The sequence below is a fragment of the Tachyglossus aculeatus genome, chromosome 9, assembly GCF_015852505.1.
Source record: "Tachyglossus aculeatus isolate mTacAcu1 chromosome 9, mTacAcu1.pri, whole genome shotgun sequence".
NCBI lineage: Eukaryota > Metazoa > Chordata > Mammalia > Monotremata > Tachyglossidae > Tachyglossus > Tachyglossus aculeatus.
This window is the reverse complement of record NC_052074.1, coordinates 47,113,784-47,128,825: the sequence shown is the minus strand read 5'-3', so window position 1 is coordinate 47,128,825 and position 15,042 is coordinate 47,113,784. Positions and strand designations below refer to the sequence as shown.

The 15,042-nt window shown below is 40.4% G+C and overlaps 1 protein-coding gene across 5 annotated transcripts in view; it reads right to left on the bottom strand.

The window, feature by feature from the left end:
- Window positions 1-15,042, bottom strand: part of PKP4 (plakophilin 4) — a 154,331-nt gene that overhangs the window by 47,962 nt on the left and 91,327 nt on the right. For all 5 annotated transcript variants that reach the window (XM_038750806.1, XM_038750808.1, XM_038750810.1 and 2 more), the window contains 3 exons: window positions 9,300-9,488; window positions 7,881-8,097; window positions 2,142-2,274 (listed from right to left, as the gene is read on the bottom strand). In XM_038750806.1, coding sequence (XP_038606734.1) covers window positions 2,142-2,274; window positions 7,881-8,097; window positions 9,300-9,488 — 539 coding nt within the window. The remainder of the gene's footprint in view (window positions 1-2,141; window positions 2,275-7,880; window positions 8,098-9,299; window positions 9,489-15,042) is intronic.

The window sequence follows — 15,042 nt, the reverse complement described above, 5'->3', positions numbered from 1 at the left end:
TATCCTGCGGAGTTTCCCAGAATTTTTAAATGACATCCTGGTGTTTTATTTTAATTGTTAAGATTTCATGCTGGATTTTATATGGGTCATTTATTTAAGCCAATCTTGCAGGGATAAATCCATATCAGAGTTAGGCTTAATTTTTTAAATTGCACATTTGAGCTTCTAGTTAGAACCTTGTTGACAGGTGGCAAGTCACTGAGATGAGTTCTGGCTGGATTTAAAACAGAACTAGATTATCTGACTAATAATATTGGGCATTTTCCAGCTAAAGAAACAAGGATAACTTTGTCTTTCTGGGAATTAAGTGTTTTCTTGTAGCAGTCAAGGAGAAAACTAGCTTTTCTATGTAAAATGCTGGCTGGGCATATGATGGGATATTTTCACCTTCAATGCTGTTTCTCAGTTATTAGGTACAACACTGTCAGAGGTAAGGATTTTGTTTATATAGAGTCTTTATATCCAGAATGTGCATTCTTGTCTGAATTTGACTAATTCTGAGCAATATAAAAAATACAAAAACTACCAAGGGGAACGGTAGGTACTGAAATAAGAGGGTGAGAGACTTTCATCATCTAATATCTTCCTCTCTGATATAAACTTCACCACTGTTCATACCTTTGAGACCCCCAGATTAAATAAATGCAGGGAATTATACTTCAGATTCTCACTAAATTCTACTTGGAAGTAACAAAAAGTGCAAATTTTCTCTACTCTGGACACAAAGTCACTGGGCATACTAGATTGATGTAATTCCTGACTCATCCATTATGCAATCATATAACTTTTGACACTCTCAAAATGAATAAACCCAAACTGGACACCTACAATTTCTTAAAGCATGCCAAAAGACACTTTACACCTGCCTCTTCCACATAAAATGGGAACAGCTGGAATTCTCTTACTTTGAATTTGAAGCAGCATGGCTTAGTGGAAAGAGTATGGGCTTGGGAGTCAGAGGTCATGGGTTCTAATCCTGACTCCGCCATTTATCAGCTGCGTGACTTTGGGCAAGTCACTTAACTTCTCTGTGTCTCAGTTACCTGATCTGTAAAATAGGGATTAAGACTGTGAGCCCCACGTGGGACAACCTGATCACCTTGTATCTACCCCACCGCTTAGAACAGTGCTTGGCATATAGTAAGCGATTAACAAATACCATCGCTATTATTATTATTACTTAACTTAGACTGTGACCTGCCTATCCAGGTCTTAGAACAGGTCTGACATATAGTAAGCACTTAACAAATATCATTAAAAAAAGCTGCAAGGCCTAGTTAATGCAGCATGGACCTGGGATTCAGAAGGACCTGGGTTCTAATCCCGCTCCACCACTATTTTTTTGTTTGATGGCATTTATCAATCTCTGCTCTGCTCTGTGACCTTGGGCAAGTCATTTTAACTTCTCTGTGCTCAGTTACCTCATCTGTAAAATGGGGATTAAGACTGTGAGCCCCATGGGGCACATGGACTGTGTCCAAACTTATTAACTTGCATCTACTCCAGCACTTAGTGCCTGGAACATAGTAAGTGCTTAAAATATAGCATTAAAAAACAAAACAAAACAAAAACTCCAGGCCCTAGATAACAGTCTGGATGAAGTTACTGTTATTTAGGGAATTCTCTCCAGCAAATGGCCTTGGGAGGTCAGTTAACTTATTCCAATGGAAAAACATACCTCTTAAAAGCTCAGAATAAAAGCAGGCTAATAAACCACTTATACCTCCAAATTCATTTGGTCATGTTTTTATATGTTTCATATGTCTTTAAATGCTGTATTACCTTGGTAAGGAACTTACCACAAAGCAAAATACTACAGCAAACCAAATAAGTACAGACATAAAGGAAAGACTTGATGACAGTTTCCCAACTTCAAGAACCATTTACTGTTTAGTGAAGGTTACAAAAAAAAAAACAGAAACAAAACCCATGATTGACAGCACTTGAAGCTGAACACTTAGAAAATTTCAACAAAGTTAATTGACGGAGGGTAAACTATTATGCAGGTTAGTGAAGAGGTGCTCCTTAAAAAAACGCTTAGAATGAAACCACTGTTAGTGCTCAATAGCTCTAACTTAAATTCAAAAGGATCTACTTGCTTCCCACTTCTTTCCCTTCGGTAAGACCCAAGTGTTTCATACCTCGGTTTTGACTTTGTTATCCCCAAAGCACAGGTGCTGTAAATAGGCTGCCGCATTTGCTTGAACTGATGGGAACTGATGCTGGAGCATATGAATCACCTCAGGCAGTTCTGGGTCACGCCAGGCGAACTCTCTGCAATAGAAGAACACATTTCCCGGAAAATATTCAGGTGGTGTGTTTCCTCACTAGGATGGACCAACGACACCAGCCTGCTTTACGAAGCTTCGCTGCAGCCACATGAAACCGCCGGGCTCTGCCCATCAAACCCCGGGTGCCCTTATGCCCGGTTTCTCGTTGGTGCGTTGCAGGTAGATGCTGGCTGCAATGGTGGAGTGCACAGCTCCAACCAGGCCCGGGGAGTCTGCAGGGCAGCGTTTCAGTCCCTGGTGCTTCCCACCTGCCACGAGGTGAAGACACAATTTGTCAGTAGCCATGAGGCCTGAGGCTCTCTTCTTCCTTCCTGTCTACCGCTTGTAGTGGAGCAGGACAGGCCGTGACCAATTCGCCAGATAGCAGCCAGCCCTGGAGCAGCAAGGAGACCAGGGACTATTCCCTCCTGCGGGGCTGCCGTGATTGTTACCATCATTTTTTTTTTCTGAATTTGCCCATTTCTTTCTTTCCCAGAGTTTCTCTTCTGTTAGACTGTGAGTCCCCCAGGGCCAAGAACCCCGGCTTGCACTTTTTCCCTGCATTCAGTAGGGTACCTCGGCACAGAGGCCGCGCTTAACGGATGTCAAAAATAAGGGTAATATCCAAGCTCCGCAGAGGCATGCTAGATTAAAAAGTGAGGGAGACTATAGAGGAAACGACTGATGATGACAATAAGGATGATAATAACAACAAATCAACTTGTCACCAATAGCAACCAGGAGGAGGAGGGCAAAGTAAGTTCCAAGCCCGACTTGCAGGGACTATGAGGCTGCTATGTCTTGAAGAAGGCCTAGAAAGAATTCAAGTGTCTTGTGTTTTTGTCATCTGAATCCAGCCCTGAAAATAAGGATGCTCAAGGAGCCCAGGGCTTAAAAGATACAGGTGGTAAAGATACAAGCAGTAGCCCTAATGAGAAGTCTGATCTATTCTGTTTCTCCATTAGGCTCTCACAGGAATTTATATGCGCAAGGTGACTCACAGATGAACAGCATGCCCTGTGTATCTTCAGGAGATTTATACTCATGAATCCTCAGTTTACTGCATAAAAGGAAGCAATAGGCTTGGCTAGCAATGGAGACGACAGCATAAGTAAATTGAGCAAGGCCAAAACAAAACTGTTTTCCCATTTGTTTCAGTAAATCATATTCTAGCCTGCAAGGTAGCAGTCAAGATATCCACTATTTAGAATTCTTAGAATATAGACTTGCATATATACGCTACATAGTTTCCATTCCCTTAAGTGCAATTGATTAAAAGAAAGCAAGCTTCTTTTATTTAGAACTTCAGAGGTTTAAGCAATGTGAAGTGTCCAAGGACTTAATCTCTAAGAATTTTAATTTCATCAGCTTATCCAAGTTGCTTGCTACATTTAAGGCATCATTAGACTGTCAAGAACTCAATCAAAATAATGAGCCTAATTTTTCCAATGCCTAAAGTTTCTCTCTGGTAATGAGATTTTTTTTTAAAATGCTTTTCCCGAAAGCCTAAGAACAAAATCAATTTGCTGCAAAAGGGCCAGAGCAAAAACAACAGAAAATTATATTTGCAGACATTTTTAAAGAAAAAAAGCATAATAAAGGCTACTGTAGTTGAAAGAGTATACATGATAATATCCTTTTGAGCAGGGAGCACAAACTCTTTGAGAAATCATTTTCAAAGAGCCTAATGGTGATGCGTAAATTTGATATGCTTAAACAGAATTCAGCCACCTTCAATTTTAAAAGACGAAGTAACTCTGTTAGAATATGCAGTCTGTGGCATGATGGCTACTACTGTTGTGTAATGAAGATAGTCGGTGAGAATTCAATAAGTGTTTGAAGTTGATTGACTGACAGAAAGAATTTACACCTGGGTCCCACTTTCTAGAGGGGTCTGAACATATATGGGTAGATATCAAAAAGTTATGATCCCCGTTTGAGGCAGGGTCTGAGTCTGACCTGATCATATTAGATCTACCCCAGTGTTTAGTATGTGCTTTGCATATAGTAGGGGCTTAACAAATATTTTTGTTACTGCTATTGTTATAATTTCTATGCCCAACAGAGAACTTCTTAGCCTGAACAACATGCAACATTAAACGAGGCTTAGGAAAGAAAATAAATTGTAATTTCTAAAACTGAGATGGGCCAAGGACCTTTTAAATTTAAGATTTCAATTTCATCCCGACAGCAGTCCCAACCAGTGTGGTTGCTGCTATAATTATTGCAAAATAATATTTACTCCTCTTATGACGCTCATCATAAGCAAAGTTTCACATAATCAAAACTAGACATAAGAGCGTTAGACATTAGACTATGAAATGATCATACTATGAGTAGCTGAACCCACCCATGAAATCTTTGGTTATAGGGAACCAACTTGTATCAGGTCACAACTGGAAGCTTTTAAAGCACATAGTAAGCTGAAAGCTCAGTCACATTACTGCATTATTTAGCCCTGCATTATTTTATTTTCAGGCATAGTCAAGATACCACAGAGAAGCAACATAGCCTAGTGGAAAAGACCATGGACTTGAGAGTCAGAAGGACCTGGATTCTAATCCTAGCTCTTTCACATGTCTGCTGTGTGACCTTGGGCAAGTCACGTAACTTCTCTGCACCTCAGTTGCCTCATCTGTAAAATGGGGATTCAATTCTACTCCCTCCTACTCAGACTGTGAACTTCATGTTGGGCAGGGACTGCATCCAACCTGATTAACGTGCATCTATCCCTGCTCTTAGAACAGTGCTTGGCATGTAATAAGCACTTAACAAGTACAATAATTACTTAGTTTAGAATACTAACATCTGTAATATGTACTGCTTTACAGCACTATGCATTTTTGGTTATTGGTAAAGACAGAATATAAGGGGTAGTTACAGCAAAAATCACAATACCAAAATCTGGAGGGGAACAAGGGGACAGTTCAGAAGATATGTGGATGATTCTTCCCAAGATATTTACTTCTTATTGTAGCTTGGATAGAATTTATGCTTAATCTGGCAGAGTGTCATTACTTGGTCAAGCACGGAGAAAGTACGATGTTTAGCTTCCTACTGTGATTGTTACACAAGCAGCTTTCCCAAGATGTGTCATTCAATAAACCACAGGGATAGAAATGAGGTTACTGCCATTTCGGGTTCCGTACCAATCTGCTTTAGTTGTAACAACTCAAGCCTTCAATTACTGATACTTCCCAAATTCATTCTTTAGAGTGCAAACTGGAGGGTCACCTTTTAAATGTAAATTATTAATTAACACCAATTACCCAGGAACAGCTTCCTTCTTGGTGGGCAGGAAGTGAACACATTTCGCTAAGATCCAGCTTAAAATAACATCGAGGCAGTTTGAAATTGCATAAGGATTTTGCATTAATTTTAGAAAGATTTCTCTTTCCAGAACATGCATTTGTTTTCAACATCTGCAGCTACTTCCTTAAGAGTTGGATGACCTACATTTTAATTAATGCATTCAACAAAGTGACCTCGTAGCATGTTACATCTTTAAAAATTCCAGAAAAAGACATTTCATCTGTGGAGTCAAAGGAGAAGCATAGTCGACTTTATTTTCTGTTGAGTTTTCACAAGTCCTAGAAAAACCACTCTTTGCTAAGGGGAAAGTAAACTCTTTGGGGAAGTAATAATAATACTAAAGACAATGATATTAAATACTATTATTATTTGTTAAGCGCTTGCAATGTGCCAAACACTGTACTGAAAGCTGGGGTAGATAAGAGACAAATGAGGTTCCACCTGGGACTGACACTCTAAGTAGGAGGGAGAATAGATATGGAATCCTCATTTTGTAGATGAGGAAACGAAGCACAGAGAAGTGAAGGGACTTGCCCAAAGTCACACAGCAGGTACACACCAGAGTCAGCAGTAGAACCCAGGTCCTCTGACTCCTGGGCCCATAATCCTTCCTCTAGGCCACTCTGCTTCTCTATAGTACATATGTACTACATTATTACATATAAATCAACTGTCAAGTTAACTCCAAGTAGTCCCTCTGGGTTGAAGATGACTTGAAGGCATAAGACAACGCCTCGCCCAACATTTCATCATCATCATCATCAACTGTATTTATTGAGTGCTTACTGTGTGCAGAGCACTGTACTAAGCACTTGGGAAGTACAAGTTGGTAACATATAGAGACAGTCCCTACCCAGCAGTGGGCTCACAGTCTAAAAGGGGGAGACAGAGAACAAAACCAAACATAAAGAACAAAACCAAACATACTAACAAAATAAAATAGAATAGATATGTACAAGTAAAATAAATAAATAAATAAATAGAGTAATAAATATGTACAAACATATATACATATAACAAACATATATACACATTTGCCTGAAATTTACCTGTAAGAGTCAATCTGCTAACCTACCTTGCTGGGTTATTCAGTATAAACTGGCATCCTACTAAAGTACCCACATACCTCAAAGATAAGGGCACAAAAATTCCCACATTATGTGTTAATAGCAGTAAAGCCATTTATTAAGCATATATTATAAGTATATTCATTCATTCATTCAATTATATTTATTGAGCGCTTACTGTGTGCAGAGCACTGTACTAAGCGCTTGGGAAGTACAAGTTGGCAACATATAGAGACAGTCCCTACCCAACAGCGGGCTCACAGTCTAGAAGGGGGAGACAGATAACAAAACAAAACAAATTAAAAAAATAAAATAAATAGAATAAATATGTACAAATAAAAGAAATAAATAGTGTAATAAATACGTACAAACATATATACATATATACAGGTGCTGTGGGGAGGGGAAGGAGGTAAGGCAGGGGGGATGGGGAGGGGGAGGAGGGGGATAGGAAGGAGGGGGCTCAGTCTGGGAAGGCCTCCTGGAGGAGGTGAGCTCTCAGTAGGGCTTTGAAGGGAGGAAGAGAGCCAATGAAGTACTCTTACATACCAAAGAAACAATTATGCCCTCAGCACGACAGCTACCTATGCGGAGCCCTACAGGCCAGTACAGTATCGAATACCAGAGTCCAATTATGGCAGGCTGCAGCATGCAACATATATATATATATATATATATATATATGTTATATGTATATATTAATACGTTAATATATTAATATATATATTAATGGCATTTCTTAAGCACTTACTAGGAGCCAGGCACTGTTCTAAGTGCTGGGGTAGATACAAGATAATCAGGATGGACACATTCCCTGTTCCACGTAAGGCTCACAGTCTTAATCCCCATTTTACAGATGAGGGAACTGAGGCCCAGAGAAGTTAAGTGATTTGTCCAAGGTCACACTGCAGGTAAGTGGTGGATCTGGGATTAAAACCTATGAATAAGTGTTTATTGGGTGCAGAGCACTGTACTAAGGGCTAGGAGAGAATACATAGGTGGAAATTAGACATTGTCCCTGACCCTCATGGGCTCTCTATTGTTAAATTTACTAAAAAACCCTCCAAAAACAAAAACCCATCATCAATGTTAAATTAGTCTCAGAGATCTGCATTGCTGGCATACAAGTTAAAACACAGTGGTAGTCCTTAGAGAGCATTGCAAGATTTTGATCAAGGCTTTCCAAGGAAGCTCGTGACAGGGGGTAATTTCACAAATAACTGGAACTTACCTAGGGTCCTTTTGGATGCTATCGATAGACGGTGATCTTGTTGTGCCATCATCAGCCGGTGTTGCATGCTGCAGCCTGCCATAATTGGACTCTGGCATTCGATACTGTACTGGCCTGTAGGGCTCCGCATAGGTAGCTGTTGTGTTCAGGGCATAATTGTTTCTTTGGTATGTAAGAGTACTTCGTTGGCTAGATGTCCGCTGCAGATTTCCAACTCCTGGAGTAAAACGAGTATTTCAAAAAGAAAAGGTGTTGGTTTTTGTTGCACAACATCACTGCAGTTACTAAGAACATATTCTTGAAAAAGAAATGGGAAAAACAGATATCAAGTGCCATGATTGTCACAGTTCTTTCAAGTAAACAAACCTTACTATCAGGTCTTTTAAAAAGACCTGCTAATTACCATTAGAAATAAGATTTGGGGTTTTCAATACTTTGTTTAACAAAATAGTAATTTTGTCTATTATATTTGCTGGAAAGACGAAAATGAGCCTATAAATATGTTTACAAAGGTTTTAAATAATAATAATAATAATAAAGAATCAGGGTATGCAACCTCAGAAGAAAAATGGGAAATAAATGAACTAATCTTCTGTGAAGCAAATGATTAAATCTCCCCAATCCACAGTGAGGGGGCCAACTCTTGCATATTTATTTAGTTTTGTAAGTTATCAAATGAAAACATCTATTATGAAACATTGCCAGTAGTGAGCATGCCTGATTATTTACTTTGATAAATATAACAGTCTCAAATCCTCAGCCCAAATGCAAGGCATTTCCTTCACAAAAGGGTGCGGAAGAATATCTGAACATTGTGCTTAGCTTTAAGATGTTTTAAGCTCAATTTTTAAATGTTTCTTAACTATCACCATGACCATTTCCCAATCCTTCTGTAGTTCTAATCTTTCTATAGTTTATAATATTCAACAAAATTCAAACTTACTCTAAAGCACTCAGCACAATGAATCAGCAAAGCATGATTTGCTCTTCAACCTGGCTTTTAAAGATTCACTTCCAAGTATAATTCATGAATCACAGTGTCAAAACGACCGAAAACGATACCTAGTCCAACTTGTGAACGTGAAAGTCTTCCCTGAGTACTTGCTCAAGGCATTTCAAAATGCAAAGTGACTTTCAAACTTTTTGAGTTTCCTTTTCTAACCTGTTGTTACTCTGACTTAAGAAAACGAAACTTCCCATTTATTTGGAACTGAATGTCCGATCTGAATGTCTTGACTTCTATTTTCCTTGATTAGATTTAGCCACAGTAGAGACACCCTGCTGATGAGCAAGAACTAAGTGACAAGTAGCAGCATGTAAAAGGGATTCTTTCCAACAGGGATCACAGACTAAATAAACTGCATCTTACTGTTTTATTCCTTAAACTGAGAAACCACCTAATGAAAAATTAACACCTACCTGACCCAGTACGATATAACGCTGTTTGCGATCCTTGGAGTTCAACTGTACCGTGATTTGGGCTGCGGTACACAGGACTATAATATGTTCTCCCTTCATATATGGGGGTAATATGCAGATCTGGAGAGATGGTTGAGCGCAGTTCTTGTCCAAGCTGACTGTGCTGACTGGCATATGATGATCTCAAGCCTAAGGGCACAAAAGATCTATTACAAAAGTCCTGGGCAAGTTATGCTGAGGTTGAAAACAAAGTGCAAGGCTACATTTTACAATAACTTATGATCAAATTGGAAACAAATGACATGTTATGTTCAAATACTGAAATTAGAACAAGTTACAAAACAAAATTATTAAAAACAGATGCCATAAGAAAGCATAACAAGCATCTACAAGAAACAATCAAATTATGCTGCATGTTCTTCAACAATGTCAAATGTTGCAAGACACTTTTCTGGGGAAGAAAAGGACTGTAAATTCATTAATCCTGTCACTCATCATTTTTAATGTTACCAGAAATACTCATAAACAATCAAAGGAAAAACCCACAAACTTTTGAAAGACTGCATTTAATGCATACAAAATTTGGGTAAGCAATAACTACTGATTTGTATCTTAAGTAACCTGGAATCATAAAAATAGAGAACTTATTAAGGAAACAAGATGAGTAGCTATGTGGTTACATAATCTCCCACTCTAAACTAGATTCTTTGCACTTGATATGACAGGAAAGTATTATTCTTTTTCTATCAGTACCTAGAACAGTGCTTGACAAATACGATCATTATTATTATTTCAAAATGGTAATGCGTTAAAATGTTTTTAATGACAAAACTACCAGCTCATGCTCACATCTGGATAAATCTAGACTCTAAATAAATACAATTTTTTTCAAAAGAATTAAAAGTTCTCAGCTAGCATCTAGCCCGGACCCAGGAAGTTAGGAAATGACCCTGTAAAATAATTTTAAGACAGCTAATGCTCTGGTATCTGACATGTCCAAATCAAACAATCAGTCAGTGGTATTTATTGAGCACTGTACTAAAGGTTTGGGATAAAACAGTACTACAGAGACAGTACAATTGATTTCTGCCCATAAGGAGCTTGTAGACTAGAGACAGACTAAATTGATTTTGGACAGCATTTGGGGATAGCTGAGAGGTAAGAAACACCTGGGTCCCATTTCTGTTCCAGGGTCGGGTAAAAGTGAGGGGAGAGATCCCTGGATGCCACTCACGGCCAGAAGAAAGTCTTAGGTTGCCCCTCTTTCCCTTGTGCCCCCAGAATTAAAGCAGAGAACGATTTTTTAAAATAGTCCCTCTTGCCAGGGACCTGCATAAGACAATGGCTTGGGTCAAAGATGGCAGTAGTTTCCTCTCTTCCCTGGAATTTCAGACTCTGGGGGATGGTAGGGTACTTTGTTCCTGGGAAGGGGGTGGGGTGCACGTATAGAAAAATAATTTGGCTGAAAACATTTCAGGTATCTGAAAATTCCTCAGATAGACAGTAATTTGCTTAGGGAAAAGGAAAAACAAAAATGATTTACAGACGATGGTATTTTTTTATTATGTTTGAAAGCAGTCACAACAGAGACCTGTTAAAGAAAAACAGCTTGCTTTCCCACCCTACAAGTTAAATGACTGACTCGATTTTTGACTATTTAAGTAAATGAAGATGGAATGGGTTGGAAGGGATCTTAACTGCCAGCTACACATTGACCAATGAGGATAAACATGAATGTAAAAAACACATATGTACCACATATGTATGTGATCAGACCACTCATTGTTCCCCTAGAGGTCTCTGGACTATGAAGCAATTCTAAATAGGTTCAGTGCAGAAAAAGATCATGCTACTGTTTTCATAACAAGATTTTAGTCATCTCCCATGAAAGATTCCTAATTGTCTTTAGGTGACGATAAACTGTATGGAGTTGCATGGCCCCTTAAGGCACAGCACTGAGGTAGAGAGAAGATAATCAGACCGGATCAAGTCTCTGACCCACACAGGGCTCCAAATCTAAAAGTTGGAGAATTTACGGATGAAGGGAACATAACTGTATTTTTCTGACTGGGCTGCTGTGTGATGAATAAAACAGTCTCGGACCAAGAAGGACCATGTCCCTTGCAGCACGTGAGCTAGCTGAGTGGGCAAGGATGTACATTTTGATGAAGGACGGCTCAAGGAGTTGTTGGGAGCCAGAAGAACCTTCTTTAGGCAAGGCATCCCTCTCATCGGAAGGGCCCGCTTCCTAAGCCCCCATGACGTTGAATCTCCCAACAAACCCTTCTCCAGCCGGGAAAGGTGAATAGACTGTACACTGTAAACTCCCCTCTGTTGCGGCTGTTGTGGCTGCTGGACTCTGCGTTGTAAGGAGTTTCATATTCTGCTCCCCCAGTCCTAGCATCCTAATGCTCTAATTGCCTTTACTGCTGTCCTTGCTTTTTACACTGCCTTTGTGTTTTCATTGTTTCAGCTCACCTGGTCTGTCATCAACCCCTCTTCCCCCCTTTGGATGGTGAATTCCTTGGGGACCAGGAACCAGGCCTAATTCTCACCACTCCAAGTATTCCCAGTGCTTAGTATAGTGCTCTGCACACAGCATGTGCTTGAGAAGCAGCATGGCTTAGTGGATACAGCACGGGCATGGGAGTCAGAAGATCAGGAGTTCGAATCCTCGCTCTGCCACATGTCTGCTGTGTGGCCTTGGGCAAGTCACTTCACTTCTCTGGGTCCCAGTTACCTCATCTGTAAAATGGGGAGTCATTGACTCAATTGTATTTATTAATACTGGCCCTACTGAGAGCTCACCTACTCCATGAGGCCTTCCCAGACTGAGCCCCTTCCTTCCTCTCCCCCTCGTCCCCCTCTCCATCCCCCCCATTTTACCTCCTTCCCTTCCCCACTGCACCTGTATATATGTATATATGTTTGTACATATTTATTACTCTATTTATTTATTTTACTTGTACATATCTATTCTATTTATTTTATTTTGTTAGTATATTTCGTTTTGTTCTCTGTCTCCCCCTTTTAGACTGTGAGCCCACTGTTGGGTAGGGACTGTCTCTGTATGTTGCCAACTTGTACTTCCCAAGCGCTTAGTACAGTGCTCTGCACACAGTAACCGCTCAATACGATTGATGATGATGATGATTAAGTGCTTACTTTGTGCAGAGCACTGTTCTAAGTGCTTGGGAAAGTACAATATAACAATAAACAGTGACAATTCCTTCCCACTATGAGCTCCCGGGCTAGAAGTAGTGTGAGCTTTATGTGGGACAGGAACTGACTACCCCAGTGCTTAGAACAGTGCTTGACACATAGTAAACACTTAACAAGTACCATAATAATAATGATTATTATTATTAATAAATACTACTGATGCCTCCTGCCATCATCACCATCAGGAGCAATCTTTTATAATAATAATAAGAATAATAATGACATTTATTAAGCGCTTACTATGTACCATGTGCACTGTTCTAAGTGCTGGGGAGGTTACAAGGTGATCAGGTTGTCTTACCCATTTTACAGATGAGGTAACTGAGGCACAGAGAAGTTAAGTGACTTGCCCAAAGTCACACAGCTGACATTTGGTAGAGCCGGGACTTGAACCCATGACCTCTGACTCCAAAGCCCGTGCTCTTTCCCAGAGCCATGCTGCTTCTTATGAATGAGAATAAACTGTAACTTCAATGGGAGTGGTTTTTCTTGCCTGACGATGACAAATAAAACTGACAGAAGGTTGGGAAGGCATTTGATAGGAACTATTAATATTTACTGCTCACTTCACTGATCATCCAACCAACCTTTTCCATATTTTCTCATGCCAAATCATCACCACCATGAACAGTATTTATTGAACTTCTATGTACATACTGCTATACTAGAAACTGAGGAAATTTGCAAATTACATAAGACACTCCCTACTCCCTTGTCTTAATATATACCCCTCTGCAAAACCCAATTTCAGAAACTCCTCTTTTCCACAATTCCAATATAATGAGGCAGTCTGTCCGTTCAGCTTCCATGAATATTTTCAGAATTATTTCAAGGACACAAATCCCTCCGTGTGCGAAAACTACAAATGGATTCATCAGTCTCTCTCGTGTTCCCTTACCTTCTCCCTCCCACCTATCCACTGGCTGCTGGTTCTTTTACTGCCTTAATATAATTTCTCTTGTCTTCCCTTATCTGTTCAGGCTTTAGAGAGAGACAGAGAGAGAGAGAGAGAGAGAGAGAGAGAGAGAGAGAGAGAGAGAGAGAGAGAGAGAGAGAGAGAGAGAGAGAGAGAGAGAGAGAGAGAGAGAGTGCATGTGTGTTGCATTGCAGCTGGTTTAAGGAACTACAGAAGGCAGCCCCAAGAAGGCAGTTTAAAGGAAACTTGCTAATTCTGAGGGTCCTAATTTCAGCAGAGCTTCTGATATCTACCTTTAGCCCCCATGATAAAGCCTCATCCTGGATGGAGGAGGTGAGGGTTGGGTCTAGAGAAAGATGGTACCTGCAATCCCTGTTCCAGCTCAAAGTCCCTTCCCTTCATGGCAAGCATTGGCCTTGGCTTGGATTGAGGGAGTGGGCAGAGGTTTTCCAGCTCAGCACATCTGGTTTTCAGACAGACCTGACCCCGCTGCTGGGGTAGATACAAGTTAATCACGTTAACAAGTTAATCCTACTAAAAGCTCACCTCCTCCAGGAGGCCTTCCCAGACTGTCCCCCTTTTCCTCTGCTTCTCCTCCCTTCTCCATCGCCCCGACTCTCTCCCTCTGCTCTACCCGCCTCCCTGCCCCACAACACTTGTACATATATGTACGTATTTATTATTCTATTTATTTTATAAATTATATGTATCTATCTATCTATATATACTTCTATTTATTTATATTAATGCTATTGATGCCTGTTTACTTGTTTTGATGTCTGTCTCCCCACTTCTAGACTGTGAGTCCATTGTTGGGTAGGGACTGTCTCTATTTGTTGCTGAATTTTACTTTCCAAGTGCTTAATGCAGTGCTCTGCACAGTAAGCACTCAATAAATACAATTGAATGAATGAATGAAAGGTCGTTCACAGCCCCTGTCCCACAAGGGGCTCACAGTCTTAATCCCCATTTTACAGATGAGGCACAGAGAAGTGGCTTGCCCAAGGTCACACAGCAGACAAGTGGCGAAGTCAGGATTACAACTCACGTCCTCTGACTCCCAAGCCCACGCTATTTTCACTAGGCCACGCTATTTCTCCCACCTGCTACCTCCCAGGGCAGTTCACAGCCTTTGCCCAAAGCATGGGGGGGTCTCTTGGCTCCAGGTGGACCCACAATGTTTGCTCTAAAGAGGGGATAGATGAGGTGAACTACAGGAGGGACTGAAACTTTCTGGCCCCCATGCAGACCTGGGTCTTTGCTCAAGGTAGTGTTCCAAATATCCCTCCTCTGCAGTGGGGGTGAAGCAGTCAGAGTGTGTTTCACATCAAAGTTAAACTGGCAGCAAATCCAGATTCCTGTCAATCTCTGAGGGCAGGAATTCCTTCTCCCAACCCTACTGTTTTGCACTCACCCAAGCACTTATAGTGTTCTGCACACAATAAGCCCTCCATATATTCCACTAATTGTTCATTATTGGCCCCAGAAATTCCCTGCTCCCTAAGATTTCCAAGCCTCTTCTAGTAGGCCCATCTAGGTCATAATAATAATGATAAAAATTGTGGTATATATTAAGTGTTTACTATGTGCCAAGCCGCACTGGAG